Source organism: Ambystoma mexicanum, chromosome 10 (genome assembly GCF_040938575.1).
Source record: "Ambystoma mexicanum isolate Mex_15411 chromosome 10, UKY_AmexF1_1, whole genome shotgun sequence".
Lineage (NCBI taxonomy): Eukaryota > Metazoa > Chordata > Amphibia > Caudata > Ambystomatidae > Ambystoma > Ambystoma mexicanum.
Window position 1 is genome coordinate 1,494,097,567 of NC_090932.1, and position 12,808 is coordinate 1,494,110,374.

At 43.4% G+C, this 12,808-nt stretch overlaps 1 protein-coding gene across 2 annotated transcripts in view; it reads left to right on the forward strand.

Annotated features, from left to right (window-relative positions):
- KNTC1 (kinetochore associated 1) overlaps positions 1–12,808 on the forward strand; it is a 2,501,313-nt gene that overhangs the window by 97,514 nt on the left and 2,390,991 nt on the right. For both annotated transcript variants that reach the window (XM_069619627.1, XM_069619628.1), the window contains exon 4: positions 9,559–9,679. In XM_069619627.1, the coding sequence (XP_069475728.1) occupies positions 9,559–9,679 (121 nt within the window). The remainder of the gene's footprint in view (positions 1–9,558; positions 9,680–12,808) is intronic.

Sequence of the window (12,808 nt, forward strand, 5' to 3'; positions counted from 1 at the left end):
GATCCTATGTCTTGCAATTGCTCCTCCTCCCCTTCCCCTGGCACTTCTCCCCTTCGCTCTCCCCTGCACTCGCGAGTTCGCAATGTCGCTGGGCCTAGTAAGATTGTTGTCTTGTTTCCCTCCCCTGCCTCGTCGCGCCTTGAAACACTTGTGTATAGGCACACTATAAATATCATAGTAGAATCCGTTTCGCACAAACTCCATGTTTGAGTCAAAGATATTATAGTTTTTAACTAAATGACACATGCATAGACTCTTTAGCATAAAACATGTATGAATAGGCAGAATGCAACTAACCTGATCAGGTACAAAACAGTGGTTAATGAAAAGCCTCCCTAAAATCCCTGCACTCCTCCTTCCCTTGATGAAGAGAGAGCCGGGAGGAACAGTGGCCCGAGGGAAACCCACTAGGGAGGACAACCCTATTGCCCGGTCCTGTAGTGTCCCAGTAAGTAATTCAGCCTCGGTTTAAATCCCTGCATCAGGAATCTTGTTACAAGGCTAGGTTGGATCAGCTGTTCTCGCCGGACACCTTCCTACGTTCGCAGTGTGAGGGTTCTTGTGTAGATAGCCGAATGGTATCTCGCTGGGACACAAAGACAATAAACGGTATAACAGAAGGAGAGCGTGCTAAGCCTTTGAGTTGTAGTAGCGCTTTGAAAGCGGGACATACCAGTGCTTTCCATCATCAAGGTGTTATGCGCGAGGTAGGCAAGCAGTTCCGAAATGCTCTGTTCAGGATATGCTATAGAATAGGATGCAGAACAGAGTAACGGATAGTAATTCCAAGAGAATAATGTTAGTAGAAAGCAGGAAAGACACAGAAGGGATTACAAACTAACGGAGCGTCTTAGAGGAGGAATAGCGACACACCAGGAACTCTAGGAAGGCTGTAGATAACTTGTTCTGACACTGGATTGACGAGTAAACAGGAAGGCGATTGCATCGAATACAGGAGCTAGACTTGCACACGGCACACCGGGTGCCATCTTGAATGAGTGAAGATATATGGCATGAATCCTTCTCCATATGTTCCAAACCGTGCTACTTAAACCGTGATTTAACAGGCAAGGCAACCAGAGCTGATGGTTGCGACGCAGAGCATAGCTGGGACTACCTTCTGATGGTGTGCAGCAGCAGTCTGTCCTACATCTTGAAGGAACACTGGACTGGTAGCCCCCATAACCGGTCTAGTGTAATGGAACAGTGTAACGTCTGTTACTCCATCGATGCTATAACTACCACCAGTTTGCAATGACACATTCCTCTCCAGTCTACCCTGTCGTCCTGACCCCTCGTGCACCTCTCTGGGTTCCTCCCAGCTTCCTCTTTTTGTTCACTCCTCTTTTTTCCTTTCCCAGTCCTTAGGGTACTCTTTCTGTCTTCCATTCTTCACCCCCTTTGGACCTTATCTATCTCCTTAACCTTCCTTGTGTCTTCCGCTCCACCTTTACAACTGGCTTCCTCTAACTCTTCATTTTATTGCCTGGTGCTTTCTAGCCTGATTTCCCAGATCTTGGTGTCTTTTTTTGTAGGTTCAGTATCTAGGTACTCTCTCCAAGGAAAACAGCTCTGCCTCCTGATCCTGGTTAGCAGAACCTTCCTCTACCCTTTTCCGCTGTAATGTTTTTCCCACAGATTCGAGTTGCAAATCACCCCTTCATCTTCTCAAGTTCAACCTCTGTTTGCAGTTCATCACTTTTTCCTTAACATTGCTGACTTCCTTCTTGTCTCCCCCTTCCAACTTCAGATGTTGTTCTGTGTGCTCACGTCCCACCACCTCTTTTAATACACCTTCCTCCACAACCTCGCCTGCACCAGCTTTCTCTGAAATGACATCCTCGTCCCAGCAACGTCCCCCTCCTTAACCTCATCTTGCACGACCTGCTTGAATGTAAACTCCTCCCTCACTTCTACTCCACCAACTTGTTCTGATAGGACTGTTATTGGGTAATAACAGTCCTATCAGATATAACTTCTTCTTTCGCTTCACCACTACCCACCTCCTCTTGGTTAAACTCTAGCTCTAGAACTTTCTTCTCCCCTCCTGGTGTCTCCTCCACTCCACTTCTCCACCATCTCTACTTCCGTCTACTGTACAACCACCTTCTTGCTCCTGCTCAGACTTTTTCCTCTAGCTCCAATCACCTTTGCCCTGACAAGGTAGAGAGGTACACTTATAATTACTATCCTCTTCCCTGGGCTTGCTTCCAAAGTAATGGGTGGTTGCAGTGTTTATCAGGAGCAGACTTCACTTGTTTGGTGGTTGCCAGTTCCCTCCTGTGTCAGTAGGAATTGGGCTTGGTGGAACTGAGGCTATACGAGGAAGGGCAGACATTTTGGATTTTACAGAACTGCCTTTTCTATCCTTTCCTGCATGTTGCCTGTAGCCTCCTGTGCTGTATACCAGATATTTGGCATGTAAAGTCATGCATAGGGTTCTCCCTACACCTATCTAAGGCTGGAAGATCTAAAAGTGTTGATGGGATTTTTGCTGACTTTTTGGGATTTTTGACGACTTTTTGGCTTCAGGTCCTCATGAAATGTATTGAGATCTGTGAGTCTGTTATAAGCTTAGGCTACCTGATTTGATTATTTTACCCTCGGATGTAAAAAGTTGTACAAAGATATAATTAGTGACCAGTGACCACTCCAAGATGGGGATAGGGTGGTTATTTCTCCACCTATAGTGTGGGGTTGTCCTCTGAGGAACTGTTCTCAAACTGTTCTTCAGGCTCCCTCTGAACCGTTTAACTTGTTCCACGAAGAGGGGGTATTAAGGGAGATCTTTCTGTCCTTGTCCTCTATACCACCTCCAGGGTTTACATCCAGGAGCATAGGGTTCACAACCTCTAGGCCAACTGCTCTGTCAGCTGCCGGTCTCAAGCATGCAACTAAGTTGCATTTGTTAAGTGTGATATGCTATGTTCTGTTAAGCTAACCCATGCCATGTTAATTTGCCAGGATGCCTTTCAGCATCGGTCTTTGGGACCTATTTGTTTGGTCTCCAAATGCCTCTTTGCCAAAAACTTTAAATTGCATTTATTTTAATGCGCGCCTTTCTGTTGCTTTTGTGAAGGTGTCCCCCTCCTCCCCTTAAACGCCCATTGGACTAATACTATTTCCTCCCTCACATCTATATCCAATGCTGTAAAAGCCTTGTCTCTTTCGTTCTTTCTTTTGTTTCTTTGAATTTCTTTTTTTCCCCTTCTTCTCCACTTTCCCCCTCTCCTACTGCAATTTATTCACTCACCTCCACCCCTCAGGCAACCTTGACCTCAGGTTGGTAGATAAAGAACATTAACCCCTACTAGCATGTTCTATCTTCTCTAGGTGGTGGTGACCAAAAATCTTCTGTTGCTTAACTCCCTCATGGATTTCCTAACTTTCCATACACTATTCATCATTTGAGCAATTGTGCCTTCCAAATACCCTGTTGATTCAGTTTCCATCGAACAAGCTTGCTCTTTCCTCTTACCCACTCCACCTCACTACCTGTCCCTTTGTTCTTACTCCTGCTAGGTCTTAACTCCACCCTTTCATGTCACTCTTACTTCCCATACGCTATTACTCCCCTGTGATGAATCAATGACGATTCCTCCCAGAAACCTGGTCTGGGACCCACCTCATGTGGCCAGAGGAAGAGGGACACTTCCGGATACCGACCCTGGGGGTGGTGTACTGCGGGAGCATCACATAGCGGGGGGGGGGGGTTTGGTGGAACAGACCAGGAAGACTGGGATACCCCATGTTTAACTTTCCCCATAATCCCACACTTTTTATGACTGCTAAACTGCAGATGTTTAAAGAGCTAACCTTGTTGAAGGGGACTACAAGTCCCAGCATCCCAAAAGTACTGAGATAAGGAAGATGGCTGATAAGGCATGTAGATGCAGCATTCGGGCAATTAAGCCTAACCACCCACACCTGAAGGAACCTGGGAGGCATAAAAGGACCCCTTAGGTATTTGTATGTGTATTTTATTGTTTAGATAGCACTTTAATCCAAAGCATTTTACAATTTAACAACAAGAAAACATCAAACATGGAAGCAATAATAATATCCATGAATCAAACTAGAAAAACAGCATGTGGAACAATTTGCATGCAAATTCTAATAAAATATATAATTTAATATATAAATATATATAAAATATATAATAAATATAAAGTAGGTGCAAGCAATTGGAAGGAGCTGGAACTGTGACTGGAATGCGAGCAGTAGCTGTAGTAGCAGGAGAAGGAAGATGGTGCAAGGCTGGCAAGCCAAGCAGAAGTGGGCGAACTAGAGGGACTCTAATGTGGCGACAGAGGATTTCACCTCCTTGTTCTGAGGGGGGTCCTGTACCCCCCCCCCCCTCAGCCCTTCAAACTGTCTAGTGCAGAGGATGCGCGTGGGTTTCGGCATGACATGGACTCCCTAAACGTGTAGCCAGACCGGAGACCCCTTTAAAGAAGAAGGTTTTGGGTACCTAGCTAATCAGAAGGTGTAGAAGCAATGTGCCCATAGAGGAAGTGTCAAAGAAGTCAGCGAATGAAGCACAGCGTTCTAACTCCTTGCCATGAGCATTGCCGACAACAGTATCCAGTTCCCAGTTCACTCGTGTAAGAATTGAAGTGAGTAGAAGTTTTGTTGCAGAGAAAATTCCAGAACAATGGAAATGTAGCACTCGCGTATAACGTGATAGTTATTTCACTCACGTGAGAAAGTATTGTTGTCTAAAATCCATTGTTCAACCCTTCAGACTTTTACTACTTGGAGTGGTTGCATGTCCCTAATTAAGGAGAGTGAACACTGCTAAGACCATTACCAAATACTGAACCTTGACAATACAAGTTTTATGATCTTTAACTTGTGAAAACTACGTTAAAGAGTGGTCATTTTAAACCAATCTTTAAATCTTACAAACTATATCAACAAGTGGTCGCGTGTGCCTAATTGTGAAGGGACTGAATTCTATTTTTTCGCATCACAGCATACCTTTCACTTATAATAAGTTAAAGTGTTAAACTGTTGAAGAAAAAAAACAAGCAAGAGTCTTCCCATATTAATGGTGAAACCCACCTTTCTCGGAGTTCAGAAGCTATCTGGCTGTACTCTGAAGTTGATAACAACAGTTCATTGACTTAAGATACAAGTGTGCAAGTATTACCTGAAGCTCAGAAAGTGCTTCTGGGTGATTACTTGGGCTGACAACTGGCAGAAAGATTTGGGTGAAATCGGAGAAGGGAAACTGGCTGCTTGTAAAGACTATTCTGAAGTTGACACAACCTGTAATGCCAGAGACTGTGGAAGCCTTTAAGACAAATCCAGGTGGTTGTTGTGGCAGACAGACAAAAGAGGCAAAGGGGCTGTCCCTTTTGAAGTGTGTTATTCACATGAAGAGTGCCTTGCCTACTTTAAATTGTTGAAGTACTTTGAAGCGTATATTGTCGAAGCCTGTCTAAGTACACATCACTGAAGTTGTGGTAGTAGTTCAAGGAACAGGACTGCAAGACTTGTCCTTGGCCTCATGCCCAGGGATTGTATCTCTCCAGAACTGAAATCTCTGCACTGGCTCCCACTGGCTGTGAGTATTAAGTTCAAAACCCTCTGCATTGTCCATAAGGCCTTCTGGGGCCTGAATACCTTCAACTCTCTTCCTAAATATCTTCCTTCTCGAGCTCTTCGCTCATCCGCCTCCAAGTCCATCAGGGTCAGTCACTTCTCCAAGCAACGAGTTGGTGGTAGATGTCTTTCTTTGGCTGAGGCCTCCCTCTGGAACAGCCTCCCTGAAACCTGAGGAGAATCATTTCCGGAAGCACCTCAAAACCTTTCTCTTTGCTTCTGCTTTTTCTCCTCCTCTCCCCTGCTGACTTCCTGGCTGATACTGAAACTGCACTGGTTACCTGGCCACCCTCTGATCTTGGCCCCTGGTCTCCTCCCCGCCAGTCGCACTCCTGCACTGCCTTCCTGGCAAAACCTGCACTTGGGGACAGTTTTCTGTATCCCTACAGTCCTACCACCAGCACTTGACACCTGATGTCTGCACTTAACCTTGGACTTACCACCTGCTGGCCCCACTTTTACTTTTGTTATTTATTTTACTATCCCATGTACTGCACTGTCCCATCCCCTTACCCCCCTCCCCCGCACTTTCCTCCTTCCCATGCACTTGCGTGATCTGAATGACATCTGCCCTAGAAGGATCGGTTTCTCCCTCTGATCCCCCCCTCCCTTGCCTCGTCACGCCTTGAAACACTTGTGTATAGGCACGCTATAAATGCTGTATCATATCATAGTACTGAAATGGTGGTATATCTGGTTGTCAGTGGATGCAACATTGTGGTCCAAACAAAGTGGAGTACTGTGAGTCAATGTGAATCAAGTAGCAGTGAGGTTGTTAAAGCGGAAGCAGCAGCACTGAGAAGTCATCTTGACAAATATAACATTATTAATTCTAAAATTGTAACCAAGCGACTACTAACTGTTAACCAAGAACTGTGCATCACTAATATTTGTGGATATTGCATTTTGTTTTGAACTGTGGCAAGTCTTCTTGAAAAGGTGACAAAGCATTGTGGCTGGGGTTACGTTTGGTGATATTTGGTCGAAGTGGAAAGTGTATATTTCACCAAGGAGAAGCGATTTGCTATTATTTGAACTCTGGTTAACACACTTCTGCATTGAATTTGGACCATAAAGAACTGATCGGAGTAGTTTCTTTCTTTTGTTGAACAGGAGCTGAATTTACCTTGAAACCTGGGGAAGGGATATCACCCAGGAGATTGGGTTATTCAAAGACTGTGAATGGTGGTCATGTTGTGCTGTATTGCCATATATGTTCTTTGTGTATTTGTTGCATAGTGTAATGGGCCAGTTATACTGTGTGAGTGTTTCCTCTTAGCTTTGGTTAAGTAGGGAACTACTCAGTTGAGTAGGCAGAGTGAGGCATTTTTAAAAATTCTATTTTTTCTTTAATAAAATGGCATATGTTGATAAATAAAAGTTGTCTGCCTTGCATTACTGACCCCTCACATCTCTCCTCCAAACCAGTACGACTCCATCCAAACTATAACTACTTGAACGCCCACCTTCCACTCAGTACCATGCGCTTCAGTCACTCCTTATACTGCCTTTCTAAACACACTCCCAACACAAAAATGCACTCGCACAATAGTACCATTTTCACTCTCTAGGCAATACCTCACCTTCTACAGGAATCCACAATACACTGTTCCTTCCATTATCCTCAATCTTGGACCTCACCTGTATAACCCACACTCCCCATTTACTGCGTATTTCTCCCTCTCCCTGCTGGGATTGGATCTCTCTCTCATGCCCATCATACCTTCACTACCAGCGGTGAACGTGTTAAGCGAAAAGTCATACGTAGTGGGCTAAGCCCAACCCACTTCCCCGGACCTGCTCATCACATAATGTAGATGCCAGCCCAGGAAGGCAAGTGTTCATGTTCGTATTCTGGGACCCGGTTCCGGATCATTTGAAGTGAAGTTCTCTGGGGGAGGAAGTGCACTTTTCTGTCACTGGTGGTCTAGGGGGGCCTAATTGTTTGCTACGCAGGTTTGCTGTTGCTCTGCAAAGTTCTCTTGTCTGCTGGATAGTAAGACCGCATTTCCCTGCCGCCTCCTCTCTCCAGTGTCTTGTGCACGTCTGCAGTGAGGTTGTAGCTTAATTTCTGCCTGACAAAGCTTTTCAGCAGCTGATTACTGCCGCGGTCTGTTAAAGTACTCTTCTCTGGGTGCATGCCCGAATGCGTTTTTTTGCTTTCTCGCTCAGGTGTTTAGTTTTTGAAAGCAACAGAAAGACACTGGAAAGTATCTGACATTGGAGGTAAGCCTTCAGATAGCAGTCGCCTGAACAGAAACATGCTGGCACAAAGAGGGGCAGGAATTGGGTATTGTTTATTTATAAAGCGCATATACACAAAACTAGTCCCTCTCAATTGCCACCATTCACCTGAGGGGTATGACTGGCTCTTGATTTCTCCCTTGTATGTCTCCCACCCACGGCTTAGAGGGGTCCCCATCCTCTCTTGACAAGGTTGTCCAATAACAGAATTGCATTTTTCAATTTTAAGGGCGATTTGCTGCTTGTTTTCCCACCTCATCGCCCTCACCACCACTTTGGTTTTTGGATGCTATTGCAGCCCGTTTTATTATGCTATGTTTTGTTATGGTGTTTTATTTTGTCATGATGCTTTGGCTAAACCTGTCTAGTTTTTTGGTGGCAAAGAAATCAAAGTATATTAGACGGGACAGGGATGACCAGCCCCTAGAGGCCTGTCTGTGGAGGAACTGGACCGTACCAATTTGAGAACAGATGTTCTTCTCACAGCTTAAGTAAGCTGTTAGCCGATAATACAGTAAGGTCCACTTAGCAAGATGCGGTCTGAATATTCTTCAGTGACACCATGGACCAGGCCGGTAAGCATTTAGAATAGTGCAAAAAGTGACCTATCACTCCAGAAAACACTCCTTTAAAAATGTTACATTCAAAGGCAGAACTCGTTCTTTCACAAGGTCCATGATGCTAAAAAGTATGTCTACAAATGTAAACTGCTTCTGTAGGCACCTCATTCGGACTTGATTACTCCGCCACACTCTTTTTAAAAGAGCTGGACTCCTCCTGTGCAGTAGAGGTGCAGAAGGTGTGCCCAGTGCAGCCCATGCCCATGCTGCAGAGAGCTTAACTGGGCATCATTGGCTATTGGATGGTAGTGTTTTCCCCGTTTTCGCACTAGGGAGTGACTACGAATATTTCTTTGGTTAAAATGTTGGCTTTCTCCAGTGCACAATGCTGATCCTTTTTCGTACTCGCCATTTTGACCGGGGACATTTGATCCAGGGCTTGGTTTAGCCCCACTCTATTTTTGGAAGGCAGTATCCGCATGCACTCTATTCACAAATGGGAGATCTCGTTAATCGAATAACTGAGGTTGTACAAAGTAGCTTTTTAAAAAGAGCAAAAGGAATACATTCAATCCGAAAACATCGAGGATTGTGGTGTGTTTTTAAAAATTCTTTCATTGTCCAAATTACGGTATAACATTTCCTTTCTCAAACCTTAAAAAAAAATAACAGCACATTTTAACACTCACCCTTTGCCGGCAGCAAAGCCCCATGGAGGGTAGAGACCAGTGTGTCCTCTGGTACCCCAACACGTGTCCTGGTGGCTTATGCTTTAATTATTTTTTGCAACAGGTTTTGGTAACTTGTTATGGTACTGTGGCAGGTTTTATTGAACTTTAAAAATAAAAAATGTAAGTTGCCTATGGTTTATTGTCCTGTGGGGAGAACTTTGAAGTGGGTGTATGCAAAAGACATGAGGCGTCACCTCCTGCTTTGGATATTTAGAGGCCAATGTATTTCTGTGCATTATTTGTATGTTTTTAGTTTCATATGTTTAGATAAATTTTACATGTGTGCATTCAAAACGTTCTAATTGTCTGTTCGTTGTTTCCATGTAGTCTGAGAAAGGGTGCAACGCGACTGATTTTTTTTGTTGTTGTTGCTATATTTAATTTTTCGTTATTCCTTTTTTCCTGCGTTTCTTAAGGAATTGAACGTCCCTAAGATGTATGCATATAACTCAAGTGAAGGCTGTGTAATAGTTGCCGACCGATCCGTGTGCCTTTTTGACAGCATTTGCCAGTCTCTCAAGCTACATCTCCAGTTTGGTGAGTTTTCTGTTTTCAGCATGATTTCTTACCAAATTAAGGAGTGGTTTAAAGGTACATTGTCGCGTAAGCACAGTGTCTGATGTCCGGCTGCAGAAAGGAACCTCTCCCGAAATCGATACTTGAGCTTGTTCCGTCCCAACCAGTGCTTTAAATGGAGACAAAGAAGTGCAGCTATAGCTTCTCACCAAGCAGGACATTCCGAGCAGCAATTTTGGCGCCTGCCGTTTCGGTGCGGTACCTGCACCTTGGGCACAGGCCCCTTTTAGGCACAACCTGTCATGATTAATTGCTTTTCATTTTATAAATCATGTCGCACTAAGCTATGTAATTTCAGAGAAGGTGAACATGTTTATTATTCTTTGTACCAAGCTCCAGGAAAGTACAGGGCCTATACAGAGGAAAGCTGAGATCCAGGCTGCAGGCTGACCCCAAAGTTCATTTTTAATGAGCACTTTGGCTGATGGAAACTACAGATAAGAGTGACTGTGTGGAAGCTTGTCTGTCTTCCACTGTAAATTTTGGGAGGAACGCAGGATGGTACTAAAGTTAGCTCTTTCTCTCTTATCTGTCATGGCTTCCACCTCTGTACCCCAGCATTTTTCTATTTCATAATTTGCTCACTTTTGCACCCTTAAAAGGTCTACCCATTTTTTGAATGTTCACTTTGCTCTCCTGTATCCATGACCCTATAACTTTCTCTCTTGCCCATCTCCCCTCATCACTTCTGAGAGGCTCTTCTTTCATCTATTTCTTTCTCACACCTCTTGCTTCCTAAATCAATTGTCTAATTCCCTTCTCTTCGCTGTCCACCTTTGCCAAGCTATATATTCCACTCAGACTGCAATGGCCTTAAACATGATAGGCCTTCATGTGCGCATGCAAAAGGCTATTTTGTCATGCATCTGAAAGGATGTGAAAAGCTGAGTGGGCACGTGTGCATTTTCCATGTGCATGCATGTGAAAGGCTACAATTGTTTGTGCCTGAAAATCTATATTGCATATGAAAGGCTGTGCACATGTAAGGCTGAGGTCTGTGTGCATGTGAAAGTCTGCATTACTCATGCGAAGTTGCAGTGCCATGGTATGTGTTGCTGTGTGTATTGTACATGTTAGCATTTGTACACTATCTTAATTCAATGACTGCACCAAAAGCTAAGATTATGGTTAACCCATCTATTACCAGGTTCTATAGCCCGAACCAAGCATGCAAAGCGTAGACTAGTCTTTTTTTTTTTTTAAATGAATGCACATGCCATGTGATGGGAACTTGATATGCATGCTGGCATTAAACTCATGACAAACATGAACTTTCCTTTCCATTGAAAGTTGCTAGGTTTATAATTTAAGTGGCTGTGCAATACATGAAGCCTCCCCTAATTTGCATATGTATTGACCTCCCCGGAAGCGATACCACAGAATGAGTGCATATATAGCCTTGGATACTAAATGTGATGATGGTAAAATGCATTACAAAACGTTTTTATAAGTAAGCAAACATACAAATAACTTTGCTGTACAGATTAAGTGGCATTATCATTATTATATATGAAGCAGTACCTTGAGTGAGCTTTTTTGTGTAGCATACACATGTCAACTGAATGGCTTGTGGGCACTTCTGTGAGATCTAATGATTTGCCAAGGATCACACACGTTAGTTAATTGTGAAGCTGGGATTTGAGACCAGTCTGCAACATAAGGCCCTTAACCAAATATGTTCCCAGCTTTAGTTGGTAGAAATAGTAATTTGGTTTTAAATAACACTCTGTTTCGTAGAGATGCTTTGAAACTTACAACAAAATCATCATCCAAGCTGAAAAATATACATATCCATGTTGAGAACAAACACTGTGGTCGTAGCTTTAGTTACTAATTCTTGAATGGAAAATTACAAGAACGCAAATTAATTTTAAGCTAAACATCATATGAGTTTGGTGAATGTATGTTGAAGACTTAGACACACATAAAAGGTATTGTATGATGAGGTCACCTTCTTGTAGTCCTTGTTTGACAAGATCAATCTTGCTACTGCATATCATGTGATCGGAAAGTGAACACTTGTCAAACAATTGTTCATCATTGAACCACCACTAATAAGGAGTGTGCCATCTAAAGGCTCTGCTGATAGATATCTGTGTGTTTATTCGATTTATTTTTACATTTGTTTAGCGCACTAATCCAAAGAGCATCAAGGCACTGTTGCATGACCAGTTACTCAGAAATGTACAGACATTGGGATAAGCACAGTATAATAGTTATTCAGTAAAAGTGACTGTAGTTTGGAGGTTCAGATCAGGTAAGGGCCTGTGTCCAGCATTCAGGCAAACAGTAGTGTTTTCAGAGTTCTTCGGAAAGTCCAGTAGGAGAGTTCAGCATGTAGGGAGGGAGGGAGGGAGGAGGTTCCAGTGTTTGGCAGCTGTGACTGGGAAACTAGAGCCTCCAGCTTTGGTCCTCTTTAATTTAGGCAGAGTGATGCGGTTGGCGTAGGCAGCTCTGGGAATTGTTGACTATATGCGAGGCACTACTGGGAAGCCCTGTTGAATTTGCAGTCTCGTCTTAGCAATTTTGCAAGACTAATTTATGCCTTTTAAAGCAATATATCTGGGATCCTTTCACACAAAATTCCAGTTTGTTGTTTTGCATTGTGTTAAAGTTTGATTTCCATATAAAATGACACTACTTTTTTGCATATCAAACTATCTGATATCATAGCTGTAAACTAACTTTAGAAGGGGAGTTTTATTATTGCTCTTTCGTGGCTTGATCAGAAATTAGGTAGGTAGCTGGAGCTTTGTGCGAGTTTTCAGTTGAAAACATTCCATCACAACTACCATTTCTTTAACATTTACAAATGTAACAATTGTGTATAGGCAGTTTTATAAATGCCATATCATTTCAGTCTCTGCTAATAACAAAGAAACAACTTAAAATAGTTTCCCAGGCTTTCCAAATCAATCCCTGCTCCATCAAGGGACACAAATAGTAAAAGGTGAATCCCACTTAGCGAAACAGTGTTCAGCGCCTGGTGTGCTGAGAGCATAGAAGCAGCATGCTTCTCTCTCCTTTTGTTCTGCAGGGAGGGCCCTGAAGGAGACATTAAGGGTGCTGCGGGTGGTGAAGAAAAGGAGG